The sequence below is a fragment of the Carcharodon carcharias genome, chromosome 5 (assembly GCF_017639515.1).
Source record: "Carcharodon carcharias isolate sCarCar2 chromosome 5, sCarCar2.pri, whole genome shotgun sequence".
Lineage (NCBI taxonomy): Eukaryota > Metazoa > Chordata > Chondrichthyes > Lamniformes > Lamnidae > Carcharodon > Carcharodon carcharias.
In genome coordinates this window covers 17848056-17866454 of record NC_054471.1, presented here as the reverse complement: position 1 = coordinate 17866454, position 18399 = coordinate 17848056, and the positions used below count along the sequence as shown (strand labels likewise).

Sequence of the window (18399 nt, the reverse complement as noted above, 5' to 3'; positions counted from 1 at the left end):
TGATGAATTGTTTGCAACCTAAATTTCAAAATGCTGCAATGCTAACACCAGACCCATAGTTTCCTTTTTGATCATTGAATATCTTCTCTGCCGTACATTCAACTTTTGTGAAAAACACTGTATTGGTTTTTCAATTCCATTTTCATCTTCTTGTGACAGTACGGCCCCAGTGCCTATATCGATTACGTCAATGGCTAACTTAAATTGCTTGACATAACTGGACACTACCAAAACTGGCGTTGTAGTTAATATAGTCTTCAAACTGTCAAATGCCTTCTCATACTTCTGTGTCCATTGAAACTTCTTGTTCTTCTTTAATAGTTCAGTCAATGGAGCAACCACACTGTTAAAATTTCGTACAAATTTCTGGTAAAACCCATTCATGCCCAGAAATCTCAAAACTTCTCATTTTGGTGTAGGCACAGGGAAATCCATGATAGCCTTGACATTCACATCTCTCGGAGCGACCTTAACATGTCCAATGGTTTGGCCTAGATATGTAACTTGCGCTTTTGCAAATTCACTTTTAACCAAGTTCACCACCAAGTTAGCTCCTTGTAATCGAGTAAAAAATTCTTCCAGGTATTGTAATTGCTCCTCTCACATCTGACTGAAAACTGTCAAGTTAACAATATAAACAGCACAATTTCTCACACCTGCAATTACTTTGTCAGTCTTTGAAATGTTTCAGGTGCATTTTTCATAGCAAATGGCATGTCTTTAAACTGATATAGTCCATGTAGTGTTACAAAAGACACTCCTTTGCCCTATCCAATAATGGTACTTGCCAATATCCTGTTAGCAACAATCTTTGTGATAAATTTTGATTGTCCCACTTTCTCAATGCAAGCTTCCAACCATGGTATAGGATATGATTCCACATTTGTCACTGCATTCACCTTTCGATAGTCTACACACAGTCTTTGTGTTCCATTTAGCTTTAGTTTCAGTACCAGCTCAAAAGTCGAAATCCAAACACTGCCACTAGACTCAATGATATAATTTTGAAACATGAACTCAATTTCTTTCTGTACTTGTGATAACTTTTCCAGATTTAATCTACAAGGATGTTGCCTTATCGAAGATGAAACTCCTGCACATATATCATGTATAGCTAAATTACTGCAATAGCTTCTCCAAATCACTTTGACACTTGTCTGGAAGATAACTCATTATTACATTTAACTTTCAACTAACCCCTCATTATACAAGTTGATTAAAGGAAAATCAATTTCAGAATCCTGCATTTCTGCTTCTTTCTCATTATTTACCAACACGAACATCTCCTTTTGGTCCTCTCCCCTGCCAAAGTATGGTTTAAGCATATTTACATGACACACTCGGTGCTTCTTTTTTCTATCTGGAGCATTTATTAAATAATTTACTTAGTTCCGTTTCTTTTCAATCCTGTCAGATCCACTAAACTTTGCCTTTAACGAGTCACCCAGTACTCGTAACAGAACTAGCACTTTCTGCCCAGCAACAAGACTATGAGCTGCAGTGTTCCTCTCTGCCCTCACTTTCATCACGTGTGATATCTTTAAATGTTCCTTAGCCAACTCACATGCTCTCTTCAATCTTTCTCTGGAGTTTCATACATAATCCAGGAGAGTAGTTTCTGAATTTTCATCCACCAATTTCTCATGAATAAATTTCAGTGGTCCCTTTACCTCATGACCATAAACTAGTTCAAAAGGACTAAAATCAGCCGATACATTAGGAGGGTCCCTAATAGCAAATAACAAGAATGGAATTCCCTTATCAAAACCTGTGGATAATCCTGACTATAAACCTTCATCATAGTTTTTAAATATTTGATGCCATCTTTCTAAAGCCCCTTGTGATTCAGGATGATAAACTGTTGACTTAAATTGTTTTATCCCAAAACTGTTAATTACTTCCTTAAACAGCTGTAACATGAGATTTGAACCCTGATCTGATTGTATTTCTTTAGGTGTACCATATCTTATAAAATATTAGTTAACTCTTCCACAATTTTCTTTGTTGTAATATTTATCAAAAGCATCACTTCAGGAAACATTGGAGGCATTAAAGATGCTGGCTTAATCACTGCTTGTGGTTTCCCTATTACCTGACATGTGTGACATGTTGCACAGAATTTGATTACATCTCTATGCAATTCAGACCAATAAAAATATTTTTGTACTTTCACCTGTTCCTTTCTAATTCCTAAATGTCCCCCACTGGGATTTCATGAGCTTTCTTCAGAATTCATTTCTATTCCAAATGGCATTACAATCTGATGCACCTCCCTCCGTGTTTTTATTTGCTGAAGCATGATAAGGTCGCCATTTTCTCACTAAATCATTACCCTCAAGGTTATATCATTCTGGAGCATTTTGCCTCTGTTTCTGAGTAAGTTGTTTGATATAACTGTCTTATTTGCATATCCTTTTTCTGTAACTCCACCAACTGCCTTCAGTTAAACCTTGAGTTCAGCTGCATTGACCTCTGATCTTTCCTCCTGAACAATGTTATCAAACACTGTGCCAACTAATTGGACTTCCACACCTTCTCCCCACCTTTGAACTTCCTGTTCTTCTTGTTTCACCTATGAGCCTGTGATCTTGTTATCATACAACCTGGAAACAATCCGGGATGCTCTGTTTACTTGTCACTTCTGTTGAAAACACTTCTAAAGGTTGCTCATCTACCATAGGCATCACCCACATCTGTGACCCAGCTACATAATTACCCAGAATAAATTGAACCCCTGCAATGGGCAATTTTTCCACTACTCCAGCAATCACTTCGCTTGTTCTCCAATTGCTCTTTAAATATATCTTCCATAATGGAATAGATTTAGCATCTCCATGAACCCCACTTATTATCAACTGCTCCTGCAATACTCCCTCTGAACAACAAATATCACTATCCCACAACATTAAGGATTGACTAGCCACTGTGCCTCTTAAAATTTTAACATCTTTACCTACTCCACCCTGTACACATGGAAAGACATTCCCTTCACAAAATCATTAAACATTCCTACAACCTGCCTCAGAATTCTCTCGGGTAAATTGCGAACACATTCCCACTGATACTTCCTGTTTTACCAGTACAAAAAACACTGGTTTTTCCTGAGCCTGAACCTCAGAATCCATGTACTTTTACTTCCAGAATTTTTCTGCATCCCAATAATCCCAACAGCTTTTCCCTGTAATTTCCAACACACTGACTTTGTGTGTCCAACTTTTATTACAATGAAAATTCCTCAATTTCTGAATCTTTCTTCTACCTTCAGCACCTTCCTTTTTATTCTGGGGGGAAAAAAAGTTTCCTGGTAATTTCTACCTACTCCTCTTTCCTGACCTTCGTTTCACCTTCCCACTTTCTATCCTTCTCGGATTTAAAAGGGTGATAAAGAAAACTTTCAGCTCTATGAACTAGCTCATAATCATCAGCTATCTCTGCTGCTTATCTTACTTTTTGAACCCTTTGTTCCTCCACATGAATTCTCACTACCGAAGGAATTGAATCTTTAAATTCTTCCAAAAGAATCACTTCCCTAAGAGCTGTATGTGTCATCTTTATCTTTAATGCCTGTATCCACTGGTCAAAATTATTTTGCTTTACTCTTTCAAACTCAATATAAGTTTGCCCAGGCTGTTTTCTCATATTCCTAAATTTCTGCCTGGATGTCTCAGGAACCTCAAACTTTGGAAGAGCTTGTACAAATGTAAGCATCTCCCCACTGGATGCTGATCTGGAAATAAGCCCTTCCTCACTGCCTGGTGTCTCTTTTTTAACTACCAGCATTTTAAGCTGGAATTCTCTCTCTCTCTTTTTCTCTTTCCTGTCTGTCTAACTTTGCCATTTCTAACTCCCCATGAAATGCTTTCGCTCTTTCATTTTCTTTTTCTGCTGCCTGTAGCTCAAGTTTCTTTCATTTGCAACTGAATTTGAGCCCATTCCAATGAGCCACCCCTTGGAAAACTCGGTCTCTGTTGAAGGATCATTCAGACTCGAAATGTTAACTTTGCTCCTCTCCGCAGATGCTGCCAGACCTGAGTTTTTCCAGGTATTTTTGTTTTTGTTTCGGTCTCTCAGATATTCCTTCAATTTCAAATGCTATGTATTATGTATGATTTCCCTATCCCTGCAGGCAATCTTAATTGTAACTTATCGGCCAATTCCATTAATTTAGCATTATTTACTCTCTGTAAACCAACCAAAGTTATAACTTCAACTCCCAAACAAGTCTCAGCAACTAACAAAGCCATTTTGCAGTCTTATCACTTAAAAAAAAACCTCACATCAACTCCTGAATTCAAAGTGCTTCTCGTACTCATAGCCTTAAGATTCACCAACTCCAAACCAATCCAGGAATTTCAAATATATCCCGCAAAGAGCCACCAAGTTTTTTATGACACAGCGAATGGTAAATGCTGAGCTGTTCAAATCCCAGAGAGAAACGTGAAACAACTGCCACTACTATTTTACAATTTGTATTTATTTCAGGATGCATGCCTTGAATTCAGTAATAATAAGACCACTGAGTCTTATAGGTTTCTTACGAAACTAAATTAAACCTTTATTAAGAAAAAAAATTATTTTAAGCACATACATGAGCTTATAAATCACTACTGTGATAACTCATAGCTCCCCTAGTTAATCCAACTCCCAGTTACAGCTCCATTAAGGCAACAGTAAATCACACAGATTTTAAAAAGACCCATGCAAAGTAACACAATACCTTGAACAGTCGAATCCAGTGAGTTTTCTTCACTTCTGTTGGTGTAGACATCAGCTTGAGACCTAGAGGCTGGAGGCTTTTTACACTTGTTAGATTTAGAATTCCTTCTCTTGTTACAAATAACTTCATCTCCTTTATACATGTTTCTCCCTTTTTAATGTCCCACCCTGGTGTGTGTCTCTGTATTGGTGGAGGGTGTCGCTAAGTGCTATCTTCCAGGCTGCTTATTTCCAGCTCGTCAATGGGGGAAGTGTCCTCATCGCTGAAGATGCAGACCTCGATGGAGCTGAGGGATTAGCTGGCTGATAGTGACGGTCGCCTGGCAGAAATCTTATGAACCAAAGTAGAGATGATTAGTGCATGGCAGCAGAGTCAAAAGCAGGAGAGAGAGAGCACTCACAATTGCATTGAGAGAGAGATGATGTGGTGTAGGGTCCTCACATGGATGTTTGCCGTGACCTTACAATCGTCACAGGCGCAGTTCTCATCCTTACCTATCAGCATGATGGCACAGTCTTCAAAGTGAGTGCAAGGTCTAATGTGGACCACTCCACCCTGGTCTGGGACCTCTTCCTGCTGTTGTGAGCCAGCTTCTCCTGCATGACAACAGATGAAGAGAGACTGTGAGCAGTATGCATGGCATTGCATGAAATGTTTGTGTGGGGAGCAGAGCCATGGATGGGATAAGGACAGAAGCTCCAAGGGGTATGAGCCTGATGGAAATGTTCCAGTGTGTGTGAGAGTTAGTGGTGTTGTCCCTTGTGATGTGAGGTCCCTGTGGATGCGTGATGGGTTTGTGAATGTGTGAGTTGAGAGTGATGAAAAGAGTGATTTACTCTGGCGGAATGGGAGACACCATTCATCCTCTTCCTGCGCTGGGCGGCTGTCCTCTTTTGCATGGTGTTGGCGATGACCACCACTGCTACCACCTCCCATGCTGGATTGGTGACCTTGCCTGTTGATCTTTGCCCAGAATGGGGTAGAGGACTTCACGGCAGGCCTCCACTGTGCCTAGTAAATGCTCGAGGGAGGTATCGCTAAATCTGGGGGCAGTAAGTTTCCTTGCTTTTGGAGCAATCAGTTCCCAACACCTTCCAATCCCTTGAAGAATGCTAGCTCTGTGCAGGAGTGGCCTAAATATGGCACCCACTGAAGGCCTAAGGTGACAGTGGGATGGGCGAATGAGAGACCACCCAGCCAGTGACCTGGTATAAACAAAAATACCTGGAAAAACCTCAGCAGGTCTGACAGCATCTGCGGAGAGGGATACAGTTGACGTTTCAAGTCCGTATGACCCTTCATCAGAACTAAAAAAAATAGAAAGTGACCTGGCGTGTTTCCCAGGAATGCATAATTAATGAGATGGAAATAGGATGACAATAACAGCATGAAAAGCTGCCATTACAGCCGGCAGATAAAACATCCTTTTTCCCACATGCTACTGCACTCAGTATAAATCTGGGACCATTCCGCCTATAGTCTTATATAAATTGGGAATTCACGCAGTGTCCCACATGGTCAATCAAACACAAAAAATGCAGGTGGGTTTGTGAACACCAAAAGCATGAACCATGTTTTAGCCTGATTGCAGAATTAGTGCTCAACATCCTTCTACACAAAAAAAATGCAATTTCACAGAATTTGCACCTTGGCTAAAAGGCTTTGTATCACAAAATACTGATAAAATACTGGATAGATTTTACAAATGTTATTAAATAGAAAATAATGACATGTATACTAAACTTCACTGCCAAATTCACAGTATGCACTCCTGTCACATAAGACCTGGCACTAAATTGCTCATTTACAAACTTAGCTCACAATTTATCAAAATACAGTAGTCCACTGTTGTTAAAATGAATCATGTACTTACAGTATTCTACAGTTGAAATTTCTTTTGTCCAGGCCTTATGATGCAACACTTCAAACTTCACCAGTACATAAGCAACTTTGTTATACATTCGCACAATGGACATTCCCTGTGGACTTTTCAGAATATCAGAATTTTTCTGAAATAAAAAAGAGCACTTAAAGATATAGACTTAAGGCTGCAGCGGACAGCAGTTTTCCATGTGCAAAAATGTTTCCATGTGCATATCGTGTCACTCATGTAGGAAACTATACATAACCAAAATAACATTTAAAACATAAATATAGAAAACATGATGAAAGATACTTTTGAGCCTCTTCTACAATGGAAAGACCGAATGCAGATTGGGTTATCCCTTTGCCAAACACCCACATTGAGTAACAAGCATGAATCTGAATTTCTGGTTGATTGTCATTTTAATTTCATGTCCCACTCCCACTGACTCCCTCCTAGACTATTTCAATCAGTAGCTTAAGGAACAGCTTTTTGCAACTTTTCACACTCAATACTGAGTTTAACAATTTCAGAAAATAATTACCACTTCCATGTTTTTGGACACCTGGTGCTGGAACTAATACAGGGTGGAATTTTACAGCCAGGTCGTAAAATGCGACAAGTTTTTCAAAAGTCGTTTGACTTCGGCATACTGGAAAACTCTGCTGGTGAGAGAGGCTATAGAATTCCACCCATAGTTATTCACAACTCCTCCAAACCCATCTTTTCTGTTCTTACTTGTCTCCAGTATCCAGTGACTTTAACCGTTTCTTGATATTACGTGGAGTGAATCGAATTGGCTGAAAACTGGCATCTATGATGCAGGGACCTCCGAAGGAGGCCAAGGTGGTTCATTCACTGGGCACTTTGTGCAGCAGTGTGCACCATCTATTGCACTGCAGGAACCCACCAAGGCTCCTTAGACAGCACCTTCCAAACCCACAACCGCTACCATCTAGAAGGACAAGGGCAGCAGACATATGGGAACACCACCAAGTGCCCCTCCAAGGCACTCACAAACCTGACTTGGAAATATATCACTGTTCCTTCACTGTCAGGGGTCAAAATTCTGGAACTCCCTCCCTAACAGCATTATGGGTGTACCTACACCACATGGACTGCAGTGGTTCAAGAAGGCAGCTCACCACCACCTTCTCAAGGGCAATCAGGGATGGGCAATAAATCTGGCCTAGCCAGGGACATCCATATCCCATGAATGAATAAAAAAAACAAAAGCAAGAATATTCTGATAAACCTGAACAAAACACTGATTTGGCTCAAGTGCAGTATTATGACCAGTTCTGGGAACCACACTTTAAGAAGGGTGTGAAGGCATTAGAGAGCATACAGAAATAATTGATGAGAATGGTTCCAGGGATGAGGAACTTAGGTGACATGGTGAGAAGGTTAAAGAAAGTGGACAAATCTCCAGGTCCAGATGATTTGTGTCCCAGACTGCTGAAGGAGGCAAGGGAAGAGATCACAGGGGCTCTGACCAAAATTTTTAATTCCTCTCTGGCCACAGGGGAGGTGCCAGAGGACTGGAGAACAGCTAATGTGGTTCCACTATTTAAGAAGGGTTGTAGAGATTAGTGAGGGAACTACAGACCAGTGAGTCTCACGTCAGTGGTAGGGAAACTATTGGAGAAAATTCTGAAGGAGAAAATATATCTCCACTTGGAGAGGCAAGGTTTGATCAGGGATAGTCAGCATAGCTTCGTCAGAGGGAGGACATGCCTAACAAATTAGATTGAATTTTTTGAGGAGGTGACCAGGTGTGTCGATGAGGGTAGTGCAGTTGATGTAGTTTATATGGATTTCAGCAAAGCCTTTGACAAGGGAGACTTAAGAAGGCAAATGCACATGGGATACAGGGTAATTTGATAAGGCAGATTCAAAATTGGCTTAGTTGTAGGAGACAGAGGGTGATGACAAAATGCTGCTTTAGTGACTGGAAGCCTGTGTCCAATGGCGTACCACAGGGATCTGTGCTGGGTCCCCTATTATTCATCATTTATATAAACGACATAGGTGACTATGTGGGGGGTAGGATTAGTAAGTTTGCAGATGACACAAAGATTGGCTGAGTGGGTAACAGTGAGGTTGAGTATCTTGGGCTACAGGAAGATATAGATGGGATGGTCAAATGGGCAGATAAGTGGCAGATGGAATTTAACCCTGAAAAATGAGATGATACACTTTGCAAGGAGTAATTTGACAAGGAAGTATTCAATGAACAGCATGACACTTGGAAGTTCTGAAGAACAAAGGGACCTTGGCGTGTGTGTCCATAGATCTCTGAAGGTGGAGGGGCATGTTAGTGGGGTGGTGAAAAAGGCATTTGGGACACTTGCCTTTATCAATCGAGGCATAGATGACAAAAGTAGGGAGGTCATGTTGGAGTTGTATAGAATCTTGGTGAGGCCACAGTCGGAGTACTGTATGCAGTTCTGGTCGCCACATGATAGGAAAGATGTGATTGCACTGGAGTGGGTGCAGAGGAGATTCACCAGGATGTTGCCTGGAATGAAACATCTAAGTTATGAATGGTGACAGAGGTGATTTTGAAGGTCAAGGAGCCTTCTCCAACTCTGTTGCTATGACCCCTTGGATACTTCTCAGGACTCTCAGGCTTTGTCTGGTTATCTGTTGCTTCACTGGTGCATTTTGGTTTTGGATCTTCAGCTACACTTTCTGGTTCAGAGCAGGGTTGCTTTTCATTTGATTTCCGTAAGAATTTCCATTTTTTATGTAGGGAATGTGTTTACTATGTAAGACCTTGGTTCTCCTGTGAAAACAGCAGGATTCTAGATCCCTCCATGCTGAATCCTCAATCTCTCTAACGTTCAGATCAGGCAAAAGTTGGTTGCCTTGATCAAAGTACTGTTTCTGCTTCTGCTGTCTCAGTTTGAGCAGATCCTGCGTGCTGTAGCTCACTGGCTGTGGAAATAACAGTTGGGGCACAGTTGGAAGCTTAGTTTGTAGTCTTCTCCCCATCAGGAGCTGTGCTGCAGATGATCCAATGCCCTCTAATGGAGTATTGTTGAAATCCAGCAAAGCCAGGTAGGGGTCTTTTCCATCTGCCTTTGCCACCTTGGACAGGTTTTTTTAAGGTCTACATGGTACATTCCACCATTCCGTGGAGTGTAGATATTTGGGACTTGATGTAATGTGACAAAACTCCCAGTCCTGGCAAATTTGCGAAACTCAGTGCCTCAGGATTGTGGACCATTACCTGAGAAGAGCACTTCAGGCATGAAGTGGCAAGCAAAAATTGATTGAAAATGATTTATTAGTGATGCTACCATTTCTCAGCAACATAGGCTCAAAACTTTGAGTAATAACCTACTGCTAGTTGGTACTCCTGTCAAATGTGAACAAGTTCACTCCAATTTTCTGTCAGGGGTCTCTCTGGAACACTTTTGGTTGAAGTGGTTCTTTTTGCTGCAACTTACTGTACTTTGTGCACATAGCACATGCATTCACCATTTCCTTGATTTCTCCCATTCCAGCACGCAGGCCAATGCATTACGTCTTGAGTTCTTCTCTTCATGTTTCTATGCCGAGGTGACTTTCATGTATGTGCTGCAGAATTTATTTCCTCAGTGTTGCAGGAGTTATGATCTTTTCTCTCTTAAAGTATTCCTTCTGATACATAAAGTTCCTCAAGTTCTAGTACTCTTGTACAGCAGAAGGGGCTCCGCTCTGATGTGTGGGCCAAATCTGCTGCAGTTTTCTCAGGGTGGCATCGTTCTTGGTCACTTCCCTTATCTCATCCAGTTTGTTTACAGCCACAGTTAAGTTCTTTGTCAGCATGTGAACCTATGCTTCCGTTTCTTTATCCTCTTCATCCGTGATGGGAGGAATGCACGTGACAGAGTGGCTGCGATGTAAATATCCTTGCCTGGATCATATTTAACTTTGACCTGGTTCTTCTGCAGATGCATTCATAATCTTTGATTCTTGGTGGTGTACAGTTCAGAGGCTTTTTAAGGATAACTTCCAAAGGTTTATGATCAATCTCCACATCTTTGCCATAAAAAATCTGGTGGAAGTATTCTAGGCCAAACACAAATGCTAGCATTTCTTTCTCTATTTGGGCATATTGCTGTTGTGTTTCAGTCGTTGCCTTTGAAGCGTACATCATTAATGCCTCATTTTGCAAAAAGACAGCTCTCAAGCCAGTAATTTTTTGAAGCGTCCACTGAGATCTTGACTGGCTGACTGACATCGTAATACTTTAGCACTGGTGCCTGGGCCAGTGTTCTCTTCAGACTGGTCAAAGCTTCCTTTCCTGGTGACTTTGTTCCCAGTGCCATTCCACATCATTTTATGAAAGTTCTCTGGAGATGCTGTCAGTTCTGTTCGAAATGAATTTCCCAAGATCGGTCACTATTCCCAAAAACCTCTCCAAGTCTTTATTGCATTCAGGGGATGGCATGTTCACGACTGCTTCGATTTTATTCGGGTCTGGCTTCAGTCGCTCACTTGTAAGCACATGTCCCAATTACTTGGGCCAAAATTTTCCGTTGGCAGGCGGGCGGAGGAGTGGCCACAGGTGGGCGCGGACCCAATCAGTGCCCGCAGTCAGGGTCACACCGCCATTTTGCATGGGCTGGCCAATTAAGGTCCGCCCAGCGCATTTCTGACTCCCGTGAATAGCGGGAGTGTGCAGCGGGCATGCGCGGTCCAATGGCGACCCGGCAGTCTGTTTAAAGGAAGGCCTGGCAGCCTCCTGTAGGCTGCTCACAATGGCGACGTCGAGATCACAGCGCAGTGAGTGTTCTGAGCAGGGCATGCTGGAGGGAAGGGCAGAGGAGCAGGGCAAGCTACAGGGTCTGCCATAGGAGCAAGGCAGGCTGCAGGGTAGGCCAGCTGGGGGCCAATGTGCCCCTCGCTTTTGTGATGACTGCCTTGCTGCCCTCCACGAGGAGGTGGCAGCACAGCGGGGGATGTTGGTCCTCCAGGGTGGGAGGAGGAGGCCCCCCCACATGACTAAACGTGCATGGGAGGAGGTGGCGGAGGTGGTGAACTCCCGCGATGTGGTGCGGCGCACATGGATCCAGTGTTGTAAGTGCTCCAATGCTCTGTTGCGCTCTGGAAGGGTGAGTACCATGTTGGCACTGGGCATTTAACCCAGCAGGTAGCCTGAGCCTTTGAGGGCAACCCCCCCCCACCACCCAAATCTTACTGTTGTGACTGCATTGAATCATGTTGTGCATTTATCGTAAGCTGGGTGGGCAAGCAGATAGTGCCCATGCTTACATCAGCCTGAATGGTTCATGAGAAAATGAGATCTCCCCCACACCATTGTGTTGCACATGACTAGTCTCAGGGCAACCTGCAAGAGATGCAGCTAGGTGCATACTCAGAACTCCAACACATGCCCTATTCACAGTGATGAGATTGTGAAAGGGGAGACTCACAGTCTCATGGCCAAGAGCCATCTGCTGTCCTCACGCTGCACATATTTGTGCCTCCTTGCTACGGGAGCTAAGACCATGTGTTTCCTAAAGTGATGGTCGCAGAATGTGTCCAAAGTGGCCCTTGGGGGAAGGTTGGGAGCAGGTGTACTATCTTTGTGTGACTGATCAGTAGCAGCGGGGAGAGGAAGCACTGGAGGCCTGAGATGGGTCACTGTGGTTGGGGTGCAGCATGTGCATGCAGAGTCTATGTGCCATTAGTCACAATGAATGATCTTCTCTGTTTTTCAGAAGAATGCCACAATGCATGTGAGCATTCGCAGACAGGAGGCAGCCAGGCCCAACTCATGATTTTAAGCCGATTCCAGCAGGAGGCCCTGGGGCTTGAGAGGTGCCATGCACCCAGGTCCACTGGTGTCGATGAAGCTGGGGTGGAACGGCCGGCTAGTTGAGGTCAACAGTGACATTGACTCTGTCTTCCCACCATCCATAGCACTGATGATTGATTGATTTGTTATTGCTGCAACATTGCTCATTCACAGACTGATAGAGTCAGAGGTGTGGGTCATAGACAAAGGTCCCTCGGCCCTTCGAAGATGCATGTATCAAGCACCTTCCAAAGTTGCCTAATCCCATTTCTGACCACTATCCCCATGGCCTTGTATGCCATGGCATCGCAACTGCACATCCAAAGACTTATTACATGTTAGGAGGGTTTCTCCGTCCACCACCCTTTCAGGCAATGCGTCCCACATTACTGTGTGCAAACGTTGCTCATCACCTGTCAACCTCATACCCCTTACCTTAAATCAATGCCACCAGGTTACTCATCCCTCTGCCAAGGGGAAAAGTTCCTTTCTGTCGACCCTATCTATGCCCCTCATAATGTTATGAACCTCAATAATGTCACCCCTCAATCTCCTCTGCTCCAGGGGAAATAACCCCAGTCTATGTTATGTCTCCTCATAAGTCAAACTCTCCAGTACAGCCAGCATCCTGGTCAATCACCTCTGCACTCTCTCCACTCCAATGACATCCTTAATGTGAACCAGATCTCACAATTGCACGCAGAACTATAGCTGTGGCCTAGGCAACATTCTCTGCACTTACAACATGACCTCCCTGCTACTATATTCTATTCCTTGGATAATAAAGGCAAGTATGGCATTTACCTTTTTAAATGCCTTATGTACCTGTCCCGCTACCTTAACGGGCCTGTTGACATCCCCAGCAAGGTCCCTCTGACTGTCCTTAATTTCCACGGTCCTACCATTCCTCATGTATTCCCGTACCTTGTTTCTCCTGCCCAAGTGCATCACCTCACACTTATCCACATAACATTCCATTTTGCATTCCTTTGGCCATCTGACCAGCCCGTCTGTATCCAACTGTAATGTTAAGGTCTCCTCCTGACTATTTCCCACCCCAGCAATATTTGTCTCCATTGGTTCTGGAAGGTTGAGCGCATAACGAGCCAGGGGGAAAGGGATGAAGTGTCTCACTGTGTGCCCCGATAACTGATCTACTGTCCTAGTTGTTAATTTCAGCATCATCAGTTTAAAACCATGGCTGAGGGTGGCTGGCTCCTTTGTTCTGCACTTGTATGTTTTACATACATGTCATGAGTGTTTGAGTGGATATTGAAGTTTATGTCCAAAGCCCTTACTTGCAGCTGATGAAGTGGCAGATGTAGCACTTAAGTGCCGAGTATGGAAGCGCCAAGCAAGGCTGGTCCTCCTGATCCATTTGTGTGGAGCTGGCTGAAGGTTCATTGGATTAACTTCTCCCAGGTGTCCCTGACTCTTTGGTGTGGTCCCGGATCAGCGTTTAGCCCCTCATCATTCCCCTGTGCTTCCTCATCCTCAGAATCAGTGCTGGACTCATCGTGTGTAGCCGCATGCACTGCATCAGTGTCTTTGTCGTCCACAGCGTCCCCCCTTTCTAGTGCAAGATTGTGGAGCACAGCATGCAACCACTATCACTGAGACACGATCTGGGGGTAACTGGAGAGTGCCCCCTGAGCAGTCCAGGCATCGGAAGCGCATCTTGAGAAGACTGATGGCTCTCTCCACCACAGCTCTTGTGGAGGCGTGGCTCCTATTGTAGTGCTGCTCAGCTTCTGATATTGGATGGCGGAGAGGCGTCATGAGTCACGTTCTGAGGAGATAGCCCTTGTCACCCAGCAACCATCCATCAAGCCGAGCCGGAGCACTGAAGAGCCCGGCACCTGGGAGCGTCTGAGGATGTAGGCGTCGTGGGAGCTGCCTGGGTACCTGGCACAGACTTGTAGAATCAGCATCCTGTGATCACACACTATCTGCATGTTCATGGAGTGGAATCCCCTTCTGTTGACGAAGGCACCGGGCTCACCTGCTGGTGCCTTGATGGCCACATGTGTACAGTCTATTGCACCCTAGATGAGGGGGAAGCCAGCAATTGTTGCGAAGCCTCTGGCTCGCTGTGTCTGGCTTGCCTGGTCCCAGAGGAAGTCAATGAAGATGAATGCCCATCTGAACAGAGCGTCTGTAACCTGCTTGACACAAGTGTGCACAGCTGATTGGGAGACACCTTAAAGATCATCCACCGAGCCCTGAGTGTCACGATTCTGCAAATCATTCTATCTCGGATGAGTGATTCTTCAAGCTCTCCAAGTGCACACCACATAGCTCATTTTTTTCAGCTTAGTTATGTACTGACTAATGTTGTCACTGCCTTGCATGCATATAAAAATTCAGAATCTTTCATGTTTTTCTTAGGGCTGCAGTGGGCTTTGAATTTTTCCATTATTTCTTTCAAGTCATTTTGTTCATCGTCACTTTCAAACATGAATGTGTTATAGGTTTCTAGGGCTTCTTCCCTATGTGAAGAAAGATGGAAGATTGTACCCGAGGGTCTTTTTAACCACTGCCCACTGCTTTGAGGTACAGATCGAATCGCTGCCGGAACCACTTCCAGTTTTCGGTGAAACCTCCAAACTGAGCTCTGTTGGTGGTTTCAGAACCTCCATTGTTGTACTTAGTTTACTTTTGTCTTTTTTTTCAATGATGCACACAGGCTGTTGACATTGTGGCTGAGCTAACCTTATTGATAACAAATTTTCCTAACATATTTGCAGTAACTGAATTCTTTCAAGGCAGGTTCCAACATGTGCTATCTGACCGTCAACTCCAAGGTCGGATGACCCCTAGTGGAGAGTATCATATAGTATCTAATAGTGGAATCCACTACCACAATCAACTATTAGCATGACAACAGCAACCAGAGTCAATTTTAAGGACTTCCAGGGCAACTCCCTCCCGACAGTTTACCACTGACGGGATGGCACATCTGGTGGCTCAGTAGCCAGTGGGATAGGACATAACCAGGGATGGTGGTGCAGGAGTTTGGGGCATTGGCTCTATGGTATGATTCAGTGAGTATCTGTGGGCCACTGTCCCAATTTGGACACAAATTCCCAGATGTTAGTAAGGAGGACTTTGTGGAGTTGACTAGGCATGGTTTGCCTTTGTCATTCTTGTGTCTTGGTCGATTCCCATCTGCTTTTATTCTTATTCAACTTTTCTGTAACAGTGTGCTCCAGCTGTGGCTTGCTATGCAAATTCAGAAGGCATTAACGCTTTGGGTCTGGAGTCAAATGTAGACCAGACCGAGTAAGCATTGCAACTTTCCCTTCCTAAAGGGCATTAATGAACAAGATGGGTCCAATCCCCAAATCACTGTAATTTAAGATGGGAGTTAACATTAGGTTACAGTGATACCTTGATAAACAACACAACTGCAATTCAATGGCTAGGAATCGTAAGAACCCCAGAATTCAAGGCCCTGAACTTCAGAATCAAGCAAGAAAAAAAGAATATTTTTTTTAAAATTCAATTCTATTACTGTTAAATCATTACATAATAGAATGACTTACATAGAAATAGTCAATGGGCTCAAATATGCGTCTGAAGAGCTGTCTCACCCACAGTATCTTTCCAGCTATAGGAGGCATGTTTCTAGCAAGGGGTGGATTTTCTTTACAAATCTGGTAATGCTGTACAAGACAAGCAGAATTATAAAATGAACAAGTCAGACAACAAATTGATAGCTAAAATAGTGTATTTTACAATCTACAGTCTAAGATTTGGTCAGGAAAAAGCCAAATTGTGGTAAATGGTTTTTCAGACAGGAAGTTGTAGATAGTGGTGCTCCCCCCAAGAGTCAGTGCTAGGACTATTGTTTTTTTGATAAGTATAGAGGACTTGGTATAGGAATATAGAATTGGATTCCAAAATTAGTTGATGATACCAAACCTTGAGGAATGGCTAACAGTGAGGATGACACAATTCGATTGCAACAGGACATAGATTGGCAAGCTGAATGAGCAGACAAGTGGCAAAAAAATCAATACCTAGAAGTGTGGGTGATACATTTGCAAGAAGGGATAGGGAGAGGCAAATTGACTGAATAGCACAGTTCTAAAGAGTGTGCAGGGGCACAGGGACCTAGGGTTTATGTGCATAGACCACTGAAGGTAGCAGGACATTTGAGAGAGTGCTGAGCAAAGCATATAAGAACTTGGGCTTTATAAATAGAGATTGTTGGGGAAAACATATCTTCAAGAACTATATTTTCTTAAAATTTGGAAGGACATTGCATTCTTTGGACAATTAGGAGCTGACTTGGATTGTTTTTTTAAAAGATCATGAGCAAAATGTTGCCGTCAGCAAGCAGGGGCCCAGCAAAATCAGCTGCGGGCCCGCCGACCTGCCAATGGCCAACTGAGGCCATTGACAGGATCATTTAAACAATTAAAGGACCTGCCCGTCCAACCTTAAGGTTGGCGGGCAGGCCAGGAGCCCCAGCGGCAAATAGAAAAAACATGAAACCTCAATCAGTGGCGGGATGAGGTTTCATGCAGGGTATTAAAAATTTTAGTAAAGTTAATCTGTAAATTATGAACATGTCCCATCTCATATGACATTGTCACATGAGGGGGACATGTTAGGGAATTTTTTCTTTATATTTTTAATATTGTTCAAAGTGGAAGTGACTTCCCTGAGGCTGCACTTAGCCTCAGGGAGATGTGCATAGCGCTTCCCGCCAGACGGGCCTTAATTGGCCCACCCATGTAAAATGGCGGCACGGTCCACTTCTCCAGCAGAGATTGGCTCCCCTCCAACCGAAGATTGGGTTGGGCCGTTGGACAGGCAGAAAACTATGCCCCATAAGCTCACCTTGGACAATAAGCATGCCTTTTCCAAGAAATTACATGACTTCAGCTAAATGACCAGCATTGCACTTGAGGAGGAGAGTGAGGAGGAGAGTTATTTGCTTATTTAAACCACAATTACTTTAATTGTTTGGGGGGGGGGGGGGTGTGGAATTAAAGGCAAAGGCCCTATTGATTTATTACAAATCGCCTGATGGAGATGAGTTTTAGGTTCTGAACTTGTTTTTCTGATATCAGTTGGGAATGAACTGAAGGGGAAATGCTGCCCAGCTCATGCTCTCCTTGCCTAGCCTGAAACACTATGTGGTTATCAGTTATCAGTATCCAGCTAGGAATCCTCATCTCAGTGGAAATTGTCTGTATTTGAAAGCAGAGAGGCTGAAATGAGAAGAAGATCCCAAGGACCTCCATGCTGAAACTCCGCAGGTGAGAGCCTCTACTGGGATTGGCGATCCGTCTTTACAGGAGGGAACACCAGATCGACGTTGTCAAATTCTGCAAACTATGGAAAGGGTAAAGTCTTTAACCTCCAATATTTACGGAGACCCTATTTTCTTGTTGTGCGTGCAGGGTTAGATAGTTACACTTCCACATTACAAATTGTGAGTTAACCAGTTGTTGCAACTTGGTTTATAAAAGTTTCATTTATAATAAATCAATCATTGAGTTTATTCAACAATGCCTGGTTAAAGTCGGGTCTAAGGGTAGTGAAGGTAAATAATTGGCCATTTTGGTGAGTGAATTAAACGTTTACACTAATGGTGCGAACTGTAGAGTAGTAGGACTAGATGAACTGCACACTCCTCCCATTCCAGTCATTAGGTATTGAGTATAAAAGCAGGGAGGCAATATTGCCTTCGTAAGTCCCAGTCTCAGTTTCAAAAAAACAGTATCTTTTTCCCTGACTGCACTGTCTTATATTACATTGCTTCTCACTTTCCCAACTTGAATGGGCTCCTGTATCATGGTGCTATTCAGTTTGTCCTTTCACCCTGCAGTCCTTGAAGGCTCCATGAACTTCCCCATCATCAAAAGTCCTCTAACACATTTCTTGGATTACTGAGAGACCACTGGGGGTGATGTTAGTTGCTCTGTGAAGCATGAAATTGATGTCATCTCTCCAGTATGATAATATTCATCATCCCACCAATACAACTATGCCATTGCCCTTGTTGTTGTCTCA

General features: G+C 43.4%; 1 protein-coding gene across 1 annotated transcript in view; it reads right to left on the bottom strand.

Moving 5' to 3' along the window:
• Positions 1-18399, bottom strand: part of LOC121278118 (dynein heavy chain 8, axonemal-like) — a 2067071-nt gene that overhangs the window by 1593869 nt on the left and 454803 nt on the right. Inside the window, 2 exon segments of the mRNA XM_041188205.1 lie at positions 6591-6726; positions 15918-16037. Of these exon segments, the coding sequence (XP_041044139.1) occupies positions 6591-6726; positions 15918-16037 (256 nt within the window).